We start from the raw sequence: 13971 nt of genomic DNA, 5'->3' as shown, positions 1-13971 counted from the left end.
ATATGGCTTACATTTTATGATTAATTAAAATGGAAATCTTTAAAAAAAAGGCAGTTTATTTGTTGCAAGCACTCGATTTTTGTGTATGTGTGTATATATATATATATATATATATATATATAATATATATATATATATATTACCTACTGGAGGTCGCCAGTAGGTAGTTATACTTAGGACCTAGTTTCCATAGGAAATCCGCAACATTCTATTGGGAATAACTCTGGCGCCGGTTGAGGAATTTGTGTGTAATTTTCCAAAATTTTGGCCAGCTCCGCTCCGCTCCTTCCCATAAAGTCTCGGGTAGATTCGTCAAGCGGGGGCCGAGAAAAAAGGTGGGTCCCGAAACGTGTTTTCCCCATGTTAATTTCCATAGGACCTTTAGACACGGCTACAGCCCGAACCGCTGAACGGAATTACACCAAACTTGGCAAAATGGTAGAGTCTGGTACGCAGATCACGCTTTTGGTTAAATAGTGCAAAAATCGCCAGAAGTGCTTGAGAAAATTAAAGTTGAAATCAATTATATATCTATAAGCGCGCACCGTGCGCGCACCTTGCCGTGCACGAGCTTCATGCTGATTGGCTGCCACTGTCTGTCAACACTCCAAAACAGAAATGGATGGCAGCCATCTTGTGCCTCAGTAGACTGAGGCACAAGAAAGCAGAAAAACAAATGTGTAGAACACAAAAAGGGGGCAGGGTAGAAGCACCCTGACCCCCTAGGCCTGCTCATGGGGTCCCACAAGGACCCCCAAGGCCAAAAATGTTTTTTTTTAAAAACCCGGTATGTTTATTTAAAAATTACCCCCAGGGGGACCATATTGTGGGGGCATAGTGATAAAGAAGTGTGGGGGTGCCCAATCCCCCCCACACTGCCCCGGGAACCGCCGCCATCCGGGGCAAAGCAACGCAGCCCCCTGGCGCATACTTGAGGCTCCTGGTGGGCTAGTTGCCTCCCAGGGACCCCCAGTATGCAAGGGGAATTAGTTCCCCCTCTGCAAACGCGCCCGTGGGCTGCAGAGAGGTGTAAAAAAGGGTGTGGACTCATTACACCTCTCTGCAATGCAGCCCCTTGGGGAATACTGGAGGTTCCTGGTGAGCTAGTTGGCCCCCAGGGACCCCCAGTATGCAAGGGGAATTAGTTCCCCCTCTGCAAATGCGTCAGGGGGCTGCGTTGCAGAGAGGTGTACAAACATTTTTTATCAATTTATATTACAAATATGTAATGTAATTTAAAAAATAATATATCTAAAAATAAAACATGTATAATAATATAGTAAATCAGTATAAAAAAATATAACAATTATTACATTTTCATTTACAAAACCATTGAAATTCACTGAAAAAACCATAGGTTACAGCCACGTTATAGTTAGGAATTAGCATTTAAAAAACCTTTGAAATTCACTGAAAAACCGTAGGTTTTACACACGGTACAGTTCGGAATTAGCATTTAAAAAACCTTTGAAATTCACTGAAAAAACGGTAGGTTTTACACACGTTATAGTTAGGAAGTAGCATTTACAAAACCTTTGAAATTCACTGAAAAACCCATAGGTTGGACACATGTTATAGTTAGCTGGACATTTCACTCATATAAAACCATTGAAATTCCCCCGTTATAGTTAGTTCAGCTAACTATAACTCGCGTGCCCGCAATGCACTGCTGATGACGTCACATATTACATCACTCATGACATGGTCAGTGACATCACTGATGACATCTCAAATGACATCACTGATGACATCATCCTTGTGGAAGAGTGGCAGATCTTCTCTCACCCTAATATAACTTTTATTACACACATTGAAAAATAGAAAATAACATTTTCAATACAATAGACATACCAATGCCACTTACAACACACCTATTTAGTAATTCCAAGATCTATACACACATCCACTCATTCATCAACAGACATATACAGTCACTCATACATGTACTCACTCATCATATGTACTCATACACTGATACATCCTGATCATCCTGTTACACACCGACACTCATCCATAGAGTTACTCACACATAACTCATATGTACTAGTTTAAAACATATGTACTTACTCACAAATACACTATTAAAACAGTCATTCATTCACTAACACACCCATATATACACTCATCCACCCATACAGAAAAAAATAATAATTACCTATATAGCTACTCACCACACACACTCACCACCCATACAGTCCTGCACTTATGCTGCCTTCAACACATACAAGCAGTAAGTCACTCATTCATGCATCTATGCACTACGTAAGACCTCCCAACGTAGCATACAGACACTCAAACACGCAGACACTCCTACTGATAATCAAACAAACAATAACCTATATAGACACTCATGTATCTCTCATATAGCTACTCACCAACACATGCAGCCACTTATACAGAAAGTGAGAGACTGATACAGAAATGTATATATTTAAACATTACTCACTAACCCATGTATTCATTAAGATACACTTAATCAGTCAGTTATAGAATCTATTTTTCACCAAAAAAGCAGCCATTTCTACACTTATATACCCATTTCTTCTTCCATCAACCTTCAGATATACATATATAAAACATATTTAATTTTCTGAAAAACACCCATTCAATGGATGATTTCATCAGTGATGTCATCAGTGATGTCATTTGAGATTTCATCAGTGATGTCATCAGTGATGTCACTGACCATGTCATGAGTGATGTAATATGTGACGTCATCAGCAGTGCATTGCGGGCACGCGAGTTATAGTTCGCTGAACTAACTATAACGGGGGAATTTCAATGGTTTTATATGAGTGAAATGTCCAGCTAACTATAACATGTGTCCAACCTATGGTTTTTACAGTGAATTACAAAGGTTTTGTAAATGCTACTTCCTAACTATAACGTGTGTAAAACCTACGTTTTTTTCAGTGAATATATATATGTATATATATATATATATACACTTGTTATTTTGGTAAATTTAAAAACAATTCTAAAATTATAATACAACTTAAAATTAATATTTTTTGAATAGTTTTACATTATATATGTGCATAGAAACATACACACTGATATATGTGTGTTTAAATGAGTAAATATTTATATATTGATTTCTTAATATTTAAACATTTGATTTACATTATATTAATGTTATGTTAAAATATTTAAGTTTTACATATTTAAACTACATATATAGTAAAAATCTATATTTTTCGATATTAGTGTAAATTGATATTTAAAAAAAATATTGTGTACTTACCATTATATTGAGAGAAAAACTATATTAATGTGATTGACATTTTTGACAAAATATTTTGGTATCACAATATTTAAGGTTTTGATATTGTGTCAGTAAACCAAATTATCAACGCTTCTCTTATGCAAGGCTGTATTCCTGACTGTCTTAAAAGTGGTCAAGTCACCCCATCTTAAACAAGTCACCCCATCTTTAAAAAGTCAGCCACCAACCTCTCTGATCCCAGCAACTACGGCCCCATATCTAGCATCCGACCTTCGCCAAGCTCTTGGAAAAACGTGTCCATCAGCAACCCTGCAATCACATTGCTCAATACCAATTCCTCAATCATTACTGACATCGGGTCACAGTATTGAATCTGCCATGGTCCACATTGTCGATGACGCATTACGCTTAGATAAACAAAATGAATCCTGTCTATTAATCCAACTTGACCTATCAGCAGTGTTTGACACCGTCAAACACAAGATTTCCCTGAACCTCTTAGAACACAGGATTGGTCTTGCAGGTACTGTTTTAAAATGGCTCTGGCCTTTCCTACAAAACAGATCTCAAAGAGTCATAATCAATCATACCCTATCAAATCAGGCGCCTGTCCCAATCGTCGTATACCAAGGTGCTTCACTTTCCCCCACTCTGTTCAATCTTTACAAGGAACCCCTGACTGAAATCCTCAAACACTCTAACATCTCCTACTACAAGTATACTGATGATACATAACTTTACATGAAAATTGTCCCTCTTGATGACATCAGTACCCTCAATAACGTCCTGGCCAAATCAACACTGGCTGACTCGTAACCACCTCAAACTTAATGCCCTCAAAACCGATTTTTTTATTCATCTCTTCACCCAACTCCACCTCTAACATCAAAGATTGGCTTCCATTTCTCACCACCTTGAACTGTATTCCACATATTGTTGATTCACCAAAACCCCTAGGAATAACACTGGACAACAACCTCTCTATGCTGATCCAAAGCATCTCAGCCAGAGGAGCCAATTACCAACTTCATGCTTTAAGGAAACTAAAGCCCTTCCTGTACTTTGTAGATCTCAATATAGCGGTTTAAGCTCTTGTGATCTCCAAACGTGACTAGGGGAATGCTACCCTTGCTGGCTTACCAAAAATAAAACTGGCACCTCTGAGGGCTACCCTCAGTGGAGCTGCTAGGCTCATCACAGGCACAAAAGGTGATCATAATCACTCCTGTGCTACATTTACTGCACTGGCTACCTTATGAATCTAGGATCCATCTAACATTTATTTGCATGACATATACAGCCATTTACCACAACACTCCTCGCTACATGGCTCAGAAACGTGCTCTATCTGGAGAGAACAGATCTCGTAGCACAAGCTCCTTTCTTCTGAAACCAAAACAAATTTAAAAAGGAAAACTTACAAGAGAGCCTTCTCTGGAATTGCCCCCAAACATGTGGAAGTCTCTTCCTGGAACAACCCTTCATTTACTCTTTTTTTTTTTAAAAAGAAGTAAGATTTAGATCACTGAATAGTCTCCTTATCTGATGCGAATAACTACCACTTTGAATACAATTGTTTCCTGGTACTTCCTTTATTTTTGTCAACTCTCATTCGTTATTCTCATATCCCTACCAATTTTGTTCTTGCTGCTCCCCCATTCAACACTACTTATGGGTACTCTACATTATATAGCCCAACCGGTCATGCTTGTGTTATCACCCTCTGACTCTTGGTATTATTTGAGCACCCAATATGCTTGTCTCCATTGTGTAGTGCTCTGACATCACCCTACAATTCTATATAATACTCCGTCTACATTCTATGCTATTTTTATGCTGTGCAGCGTTCAGAAACCAGAAATGGTCTTGTTCGCGATATATAAAACTTCATAAATAAAAATGTTTAAAAAAATTAAATTAAAACTTCTTAGCTCAGGGTACCAGACAGAAATGCTATTAGTTGCTTAAGTGAGCCACTGCCATGCCTACACCACCCAGGCTGTGCCTAAACCTTCATTGGTGGCAGCTTCTCTCTCAATTACCTCAATATGTTCTGCGGATTTGTGAGCATGAGGTCTGTTCCCTTTTTGGAGGAAGCATCATCACTAAATGACCCTCCCAAACGGTTGCCTCCTGATTCTGGAGTAGTGTGCTGTCCCATGTAGTCAGTCACAGCCCGAATGCAGGAGCTGCCGATACTCTCTTCATCCTTAGACCTCTAGAGTTCCTCAACCTTACCTCACCCCATTCCGATTAATATCAGGAGACAATGGCAAAAGCAGCACTTCCCGGGTCATTCTCTGGACTAGCTCCTCTACTGAACACTTCTGTCGCCAAGAGTTTTCTAAGCTAGTCCGCGACTTCCACCTCTCTGGGCCGGTGAGATATGAGATGTAGGAAACGAAGGGTGAGGGTTTCCCTCTGTTTAAACAGGTGTTTCAAGAGTTACGCACACAAAGCTAATCTAGGGAGCAGCCCTAGGCATAACTTGGCGCCTTCATTGGTAGTTTGAAGATAGTTTGTTTTCAATGTAACAACCACCATTTATTTATGTGGGAATATATTTTATTGCTTCACATATTTGTATTTGAATATTAATGACACATTTTGGATTGTTTTCAGATAGTTTATATACATCATTTGCATAGGATATTTCTAACAAAAACAATATCACAGTACAACACTGATTTGGTTAACATTGTTTTTCATATCCATGCGAGTGCTCAATTCTGCATGTTAACACATTTTCTCTGGGAACAAATTAATTTAAGACTTTATAAACGGAAGCACATTCACATACTTGTTCTGGATTTTACACCTAGCATATTTGCTTTTCAATGTCTATCAAGCATTAACAAAGCGTTCACACAGACTAAGGTCGGATAATCACATATTCCTGTTGTTCAACAAAACAAACATCCATGAACCAAATATACAGATATCAGGCTATATTATTCTTTTGGCATGAGATATTTCTTTGAATGTTTATCCATGAACAATACAATCAAGGGCACAATGTTTTGTGAATAAACAAATCTCACAGAAAACTGCTGGAACTGCTGTGTGCTGTAGATAAAGGTTCTGTTTATAGAATGGGTCAGCCAATTTTGGTATTTTTAATGTGTTTTCTATTACAAAAGTCAGCATTTTATTTTCTAGATTACAGTTGCCGAAAAAATAAAATGGCGGAGGTTTGATGTTTTTGGTATTATAATGTCTCATAGGAATCTTGTAGATTCTTGCCTGGCATATTGTCCATCTTTGAAATGAGTTAGATGTAGCGTGGCTGCTCATGAAAGGAGATATTTATCCACACAGTTTTGACTACTGTGATGGTGATGCCTTTGCCTCCTTTTGCCACTTATTTATTTTATTAATGTTATTTTTATATCTCAACTTTACCAATAATCGGAATGTGTAAGTTATCTTGTTCGTCAGTTATTTCTGGAAACATTTTCCCTTGCACATACATTGTGTGGAAGTTGTGCTCTTTCCATAGTTTTATTCAATCGGTCTTTACCCTTTAAGAACTTAGATCTTCCTCAATGGATGTTTTCAATTGGTGAGATAAGGCAGTACTTTTTGATTGTTTCCTAGGAGCAGATATATAGTACCTTTTAATATGTTTTGTTTCTATTAAACAAGTGCAAATATTTTAATTTGGTCTTCCATGTCTTAATGTATTAAAGTATCGAAAGCTTAATGCGCTCTCTTCCATATTATCTAGTGTATTAATGCGCTCTCTTCCATATTATCTAGTGTATGTGGGGGATTTTATTTCTCCAGAACCTTCGCAAGGCAACCCTTCCTTGAATATTTATTTAAATCATGTATTTTCTTGAAAGTACATTAGTAAAACTTTTTTTAAACTTATATTGTGTCCATCAGTTGTTTCAATTAGATTCTATTCTATAATAATAAATGTATTTTGTACGGTGCGGTTATGTAACCGTCATGATATTTTCTTACCGTCTCCTTTGTCAGGTCTTTGTCTTCCTCTGAATGCCAAGGGAGAATCTACCTGATCAGTGTGCTTTCTTTTATGATTGGTAATTTGTCTAAACTGTGCTAGTCTGGCAAATGGTAATTCCTCTACATTAGTTTGGAGGGGCTTAGTGCCCCAGTTTGCTTTTGTGTTATGGCCAGCAATAAAATTCTGCTTCTGATTTTTCTCATTTTGGCTAGAAGCCGGTAAAGAAACCATTTCTGGTTTGAAGTCACAGGAGCACTGAGGCAAGGGAAGGTGTGGAAATGATAGGTGCTACAGAGGAGATTTTCCATCAAAGGTTTCCAGTTTTGAGATTGCCTGGGCGCCCAGTTGCTCAATTAGTTGGGACAGAGCCTCCTCCTGCTCATTGCGTGAAATGCTGTTGATGACTGCAGCCAAATCTTTTATTGTTTTCTCTAGCCAAGAGGTAGTCACGTAGAGAGCATATCACCATTTCTGGAAATGTATTGTATTGCATATGTTGTACTGTCACATACCGCTGCTTTTGTGCATAAAGTGCAATACAGCATGACTATACGTTATCCTGCCATTTATTGATTTATATAAAATTTCAATAAAGAGCTATTAAAAAAGAGTGCGGTTAGGATTAGAGACACTAATGGGTGTGAGAGAGGATGAATGCCCATATTCCCATAAGCCGCCAAACAAGCCTCATAACGTGCCTTCTCTGGAAATGCGCCCAAAATCTGGAACCCCATCCCAGTTCATATCAGGACTAACACCTCCTTTCCAAAATTCAAAAGCCAGCTCAGAGAACTTTTCCTCAACCGATCTCTTCCGAATAGATAGCTGACGCTCTACATTCAATCCTGCACACCACAGTATACAAACACTCTGTTAAGAGGACCGATACCTCTCTTACCTCTTGTCTCTCTCCGGTGCTCCCCCTCACCGATCTGATTTTGTCATGAATCATGGAGTCTATTGGCTACTCTTTGTGTTTGAACTGTACTAGTCACGTATCCTTACGTTTTATCTGCTTCTCTTTGTGTTTGAACTATACTCGTCAGGAATCACTATGTTCTACTACGGTCAGTTGTTTGATTGCATCTCTGATATATGTTGTACACTCAGGTCTGGCTAGCGCTTTATAAAACTCCTAAATAAATAAGACAGAATAAGCAACTTACTGATAAAAAAGGTTAAAATATAAAGAGCTGAGGTTGGAGGTTTGTGTTCAGATAGTATGAAAAGCAGAATTTCAGTTATACTTAACAGATTATCCTTCTCACTCAGTCACAGCTGGGTTCAGTTATTGGTCTTTACTCTTTGGTATAATGGGTTGACTAGCAGTCAGTTTTTTGATCTAAAAAAAGAGTTTCTCAACTCAGTTGAGCTATTGTCTCCAAGACGGAACAGTTTTCCAGTGTGCTTAACAGGTCATAGTCATGAAAAAAATAAGCTAGGTTTCCTGACAAACAAAGAAGAAAAATGTATTTGATCTTATGGAGTTTCATATGATAAGACAGATGTACCAAGGTGATGTTGACTGATGCATGAGATACAGGGAGTAGAAAGATGTTCTTTAGTCTTATGGTCTGGTCATGCCCGATAAAAGCCACATTTTAGGGAATGGTTATGTCAGTTATTGTGGAAGTAATGGAAAGTACTGGCCTGCTATGACCAAACAATGCCTCATGGGTCTTCTACTCAGACAAAGGAAAAAGAAAGTTAGCACTTGATTCATTCATCTGGCGCTAGCACTGGCCAAACGATGTATAGCAAAGGCATGGATATTGGTGGCTTCCCAGAGATCAAGAGATAGGAAACAGATTCAGTTTACTGAGCTGAACATAAACATACTGCAAATAGAATGTAGCATGGGTAGCTAAGAAAAAGAAAAAAACAGAGCTTGGGAGGCGATGATACGGAAACTTGGAGACAGGAATAATGATGACAGGCCTCCACAAGGCACAAATAATTTAAATGAATGGAACCTTATGGTGCTGCCAAAATCGCAACTAGGAATAACATAAGGGTGTACCTGTATCCCCCTAGAGCAAGCACAGAAACACAAATTAGATACAAGAGGCTCAGCAACAGAGAATGGCTGAACAAAGTACACGCAGAATTTTCCCCTCTAGCTTGCCAAATCCATGGGAGATAATCATAAACTTCCACCAAGAACCACAAACCTAATATTGTTTTTGAACTTGGACACCCGTAAGAAGGTCGTTTTCAATATAATTCATAGTTAAGGAAGTGGGAGAGTAATGGTGAGCCATTATGATTGAGACCAAAGTAAACCTTCTGCGAGAATATGGAACTATGGAAAAGCTAAATTCCAAGTAGTCTGTACAGTTGGTACATTCAGTAGTGCTGTAATATACTCGCAGAACTACAGAAGCTGATAAAATAAAACGGCTTGAAAAATATGATCAATAGTAATACGAACTATATTCAAAATGGTATTAACAAAATGTGCTAAACACGTGTGCATACAGGAAACCGGAAAATATCTAAACGTACGAAGAGTATCCATACCCTAGGTTTATACAAGCACTGCTGCCAGAGAGAAATCTGAAATATACCTTGACGTTTTAACCTGTAACAGTAAGAAGTTAAACTCACTAACAGGACAGCAGGAAAAAAGTGCATGAGGACATTTTCTTCATTTACTCCACATTATATGTTATGAAACAACGAATGCTATCGATCACTTAAACATGTTCATAAATGCTAACTGATTTACATTGAAGGATGTAATAATTTCTAATACACCCATCCATTTGAATAAACTTAGGACTTCCAAAGCTTTCCCAATCTCCCTGGTAAATATCTTTAGATGGAAAATGAAGGCACTTATAAAGGATATATCCTCAAAAGTATTACAAAAAACTATACCATATAGGATTGCTTTGTATATAGGGCTAATTGCAGCATGAATTCAGGTTATTTACCCCCGCCGGTTGTGTGACAGCAAGAGACCTGATGCAGTTTACTACACAACATCAAAGAAAAGAAATTAAGGATTGCAGCAAATTTGCCTTTTCCTTCTGACCACCCCATTTTTTCTGGACTCTATAGTGCTTGTGCGTCAGCCCTAAAATTGGATTGGTAAACTTGGTTTCACCCATTTGGTGTATTTACCTTTCCGGTTAGGCCATAGAAAATTGTGCTGCAAATAAAGAAATGTATTGGGAATTAAATATCTTATGTGGGCACCCACAAACATAGAAATTTGCGGCTGCCATAAACACACACTGTGCTCTGACAAGGCTGCAGTTTCATAGTACAGCAGTGACAAGAAAAGTGCTTTCACCCTATATAAAAAACTATTTTTATATAGTAATACGTCACCACTAGTGTGCCTTGAAAGGCCATCAGGCAGGGTGACTGCCTAATTCACCCATAATAAATCCAGCTTTGTCCTGCTAGAAGTTCTTGGTACCAATACCAGCTGCTTTGCCATGAGCTTAACCAAAATGTATCAAATTGCGAGGGACTCTCGCTGGCCACAGCCTTGGACCTTGCCAGGCTGAAGGATTCTGACTTCCATTTCTGAGACTAATACCGAAGATAAAAACTTTGACTGTGATCACCTACTTGGTGTATACGATCTCTACTCCATTGCAGTCATCCTGAAATCACACCTAAGTCTCATTCAACTGTGAATTGTTTTTTTTGCTAATGACACAACCTTTTCTAGACACTTTTTTTCTACAAACTTTTAAAAAACTTAACTCTGGTTTCCTTCGTGTCTTTTTGATGATTACATTTTCTCTATTTGCCTACGTTGGTTTGTGAATTTTATTGTGGTGTGTTCTTTACTCAAAAATTGTTGGTAATTCTTGAACTTCCTATGCCCTTCTCTTGGTTGCCTGCCAGTGACGAACAGTTCATCTAAGGACTGTGTTTGGACCTAACCAGATACTGTTTATTAACGTAGGTGGGAGTCTCAGCCTCCCAAATTAAAAACCAAATACCTGACAAAGGGTAAGACTGTGACTTGAAGAAAGATAGTGTGAAGGGAGAACCCGATGTTTCAGATTGCTCTTTGCTAGGGCAAAGACAAGTGAAAGCAGAGCTCAACTTGTGCGCATGAAAAATCTGTAGAATGAGGTCATATTTTAGAGCGAATATTAGGTAATAGGTTTCAGTTGAGTTTTCTTGCTGCATGATGTAACATATAACCCTCTGGAACAGCTCTGTAGGAAGGTTTTCACATCAAGCAATGAATTTCTGCATTTAATGCCAAGGAAGGACTTATAAATAGGTTGTTTACTTTCTAGATACTTTTCATATTAATAATTTAGATAACTGTTGCTGTATAGGGAGAAAAACCACAAAAGTTAAGATCACCAGAATCATAGGATATCTTGACAAAAATTATTTACCTAGTTCAAAAAGACCATTAAAGCAATATGCATTATACTGAACCATAGAAGAATGATCCCATTCTTGGGAAGCAAAATAGACATATGGGATGAGCAGGGTACGAAATGAGAGGCCGGAGTCTGAGCGCTAGTAACTAGATTGTTGTAGTAATGGCAGAACTAATAGACTAAACCGAGCTCAGGATTCTGATGTCCAAACATGGAGGAAGAGATTAGAAACAAGCGCAGCAACAATTGCTTTTGTCTCAGTTTGGAAAGGGGCGACACTCCAGATCCAGAACTATGTGGTCCACATGAGGAGCGTATGACTTCACATGTTCAATATGTAGGATATGGGTTTTCCATCGCTTCCCGTTTAGCTCATAAAGCAATTCCTGAATCTGGTTCTTTGTGGACTCTGCCCAACTCTCCCATTCCGGGTTAATCACTGTCTCCCTCATGATAGTCACTTTATCTCCCTTGGTGCATAGGTCAACACTTTCCTCCAAATCATCTTCTTTCACAGCTGTACTGCACACTTTTTCTTTAGAGAAAACCTCCTGGTGATAATAGCTGCTTGAATTCTGGTCATTTTTTCCCAGAAAGGATTCAACATTTTGATGGATATGTAGAACACCTCCTGTGTCCTGTCTTAGAACCCTGCAAGCAATGGGCCAGCCTTCCCTAGAGCTTGGGATCAATCCAAGAATTACTCTGTCAGCCACATTCTGCAAGTCCAGCTACAAGGAAAGAGAGAACAGTGTTGAATAAACAGCAGTATCATTAGGCAGTTCAGCTAGTGTATTAGTGATTAAGAGCAACCTCTCCGCACTTAAAAATTGATTTGTACAAATGTGAATATTCGTAACTACAAACTGCTAATTGAATTCAAATAAAATGTAAAACACAAAGTAATAGGCAGACACAAAAGAAACCAGACCAAAATATACATGATCCAAATTACTATATCAGTTTTTTTATTGAACATAGAGCATGATCTCAAATACAACGATACTTAGTAGATCTTGATTAAAGTAACAAGAAAATAATGTAATAAGGCATAACAATAATCAATGTGGTCAATTTGCATCAATGTATATGATATCGGTAGTAAAAGATGAACACCGTGAGAATGGTTAATGCATGAAGCTCTATAGGACCATAATAAAGAGCACAGTATTAAAATCACAAACCAATAAGTACTATGCTCTCACTTATAATCATGTACCATATACATGTCAGAGACAATTATTTTACAATCAAGGCAACCAAAATGAAATAATGAAAAGGCAGAAGAAAAAGAGAAGAAAGGGAAATCTCAGAGGTTCAACAACGTTTCAGGCTGAAATCTAAAAACAAGTGGGTCTGTGTCGAAATGGGTGTGTGGATAAGGACGTGCTCCTACCGTGTTGTAAAAGAACCGACCTAGATAAATTATTGAAGTACATTTTTCTGGCATTCAAGGCGCCTCACAATAGTCTAAGATGAGTAATAGTTAGCTTTCTGGAAACATGTATTGTCATCACTTCTAACTAAGCATAGGCAGCCCACCAATTGTGAAAGGAAAGATTTTGAGAACTCTTCCATTCAGAAAGGATCAGCTTGGTTCCTATGGTCAACCGGAGGTAAATCAGCTGAATGTCTGTAGGAGTCAATTTGAGACTCTCAGGAGGAAAATAGCTGCGCAAGAGAGCTGATGTTGCACCAGTATGCAGAGAGATTCTAAAGACTTCTTGTAACTCGGTTTGAATTAGATGCCACAAAGGCCGCCCATTATTGCATTTAAACAAAATTTGAAGAATGACTCCAGATTTAAGACTGCAGTTCCAGCAAAGATTTGAATCTAAGACACCTTGCCTATGAAGTTTTGATGGAGTCCAATAGATGTTATGTAAAACATGCAATGAGGCATGGGTAATGTTTCCTTTAAAAAGAATGTCAGATATGTGAGCAAGTAGTACCGCAAATGTACACCCCTAGTGTATAAAGTTAATAGAATTTCATGAGTCTGTACTTTTCTGTGTCAGCCTTGGTTTAGGGGCAAGAGAAAACCATGTATTCTAGATGCAGTATGACTCAATTTAAAGAACTTTCCTAGCAGCAAAAATCTGGAGCATGTATGACACCAAGCTTTTAGGTTATGGCTTTGAGTTTCAGAAACTCATAAAAATACAGATTAGAAAGATTATGTTTAATGCGTAGTTCTGCGAATAAGAGGGAGTTTGAACTGGAAACTAAATCTTTGATTAGATTTATGCCTTTTGCCATCCAGTCCTCCCAGAGTATCGATTTACTTTCTATTTTAACATGTTTTTATGCCAGAGGGATGCAAGTTCCGATTTAGCCATTTCTCGTGGAACTCTTATCTAGCATATGTAGGGTATCGATTGTATCTGTCATAATTGCGATTGAGTGTCCCA

The 13971-nt window shown here is 38.2% G+C and overlaps 1 protein-coding gene across 3 annotated transcripts in view; it reads right to left on the bottom strand.

Moving 5' to 3' along the window:
• Positions 1–5769: 5769 nt before the first annotated feature.
• Positions 5770–13971, bottom strand: part of TYW2 (tRNA wybutosine-synthesizing protein 2) — a 228030-nt gene continuing 219828 nt past the window's right edge. For all 3 annotated transcript variants that reach the window (XM_078688421.1, XM_078688418.1, XM_078688420.1), the window contains exon 8: positions 5770–12291. In XM_078688421.1, coding sequence (XP_078544547.1) covers positions 11818–12291 — 474 coding nt within the window. In that variant the 3' untranslated portion in view covers positions 5770–11817. The remainder of the gene's footprint in view (positions 12292–13971) is intronic.

This window comes from Lissotriton helveticus, chromosome 4_1 (genome assembly GCF_964261635.1).
Source record: "Lissotriton helveticus chromosome 4_1, aLisHel1.1, whole genome shotgun sequence".
Taxonomy (NCBI): Eukaryota; Metazoa; Chordata; class Amphibia; order Caudata; family Salamandridae; genus Lissotriton; species Lissotriton helveticus.
The sequence above is the reverse complement of the archived record's forward strand: the minus strand, read 5'-3'. Positions and strand labels throughout refer to the sequence as shown.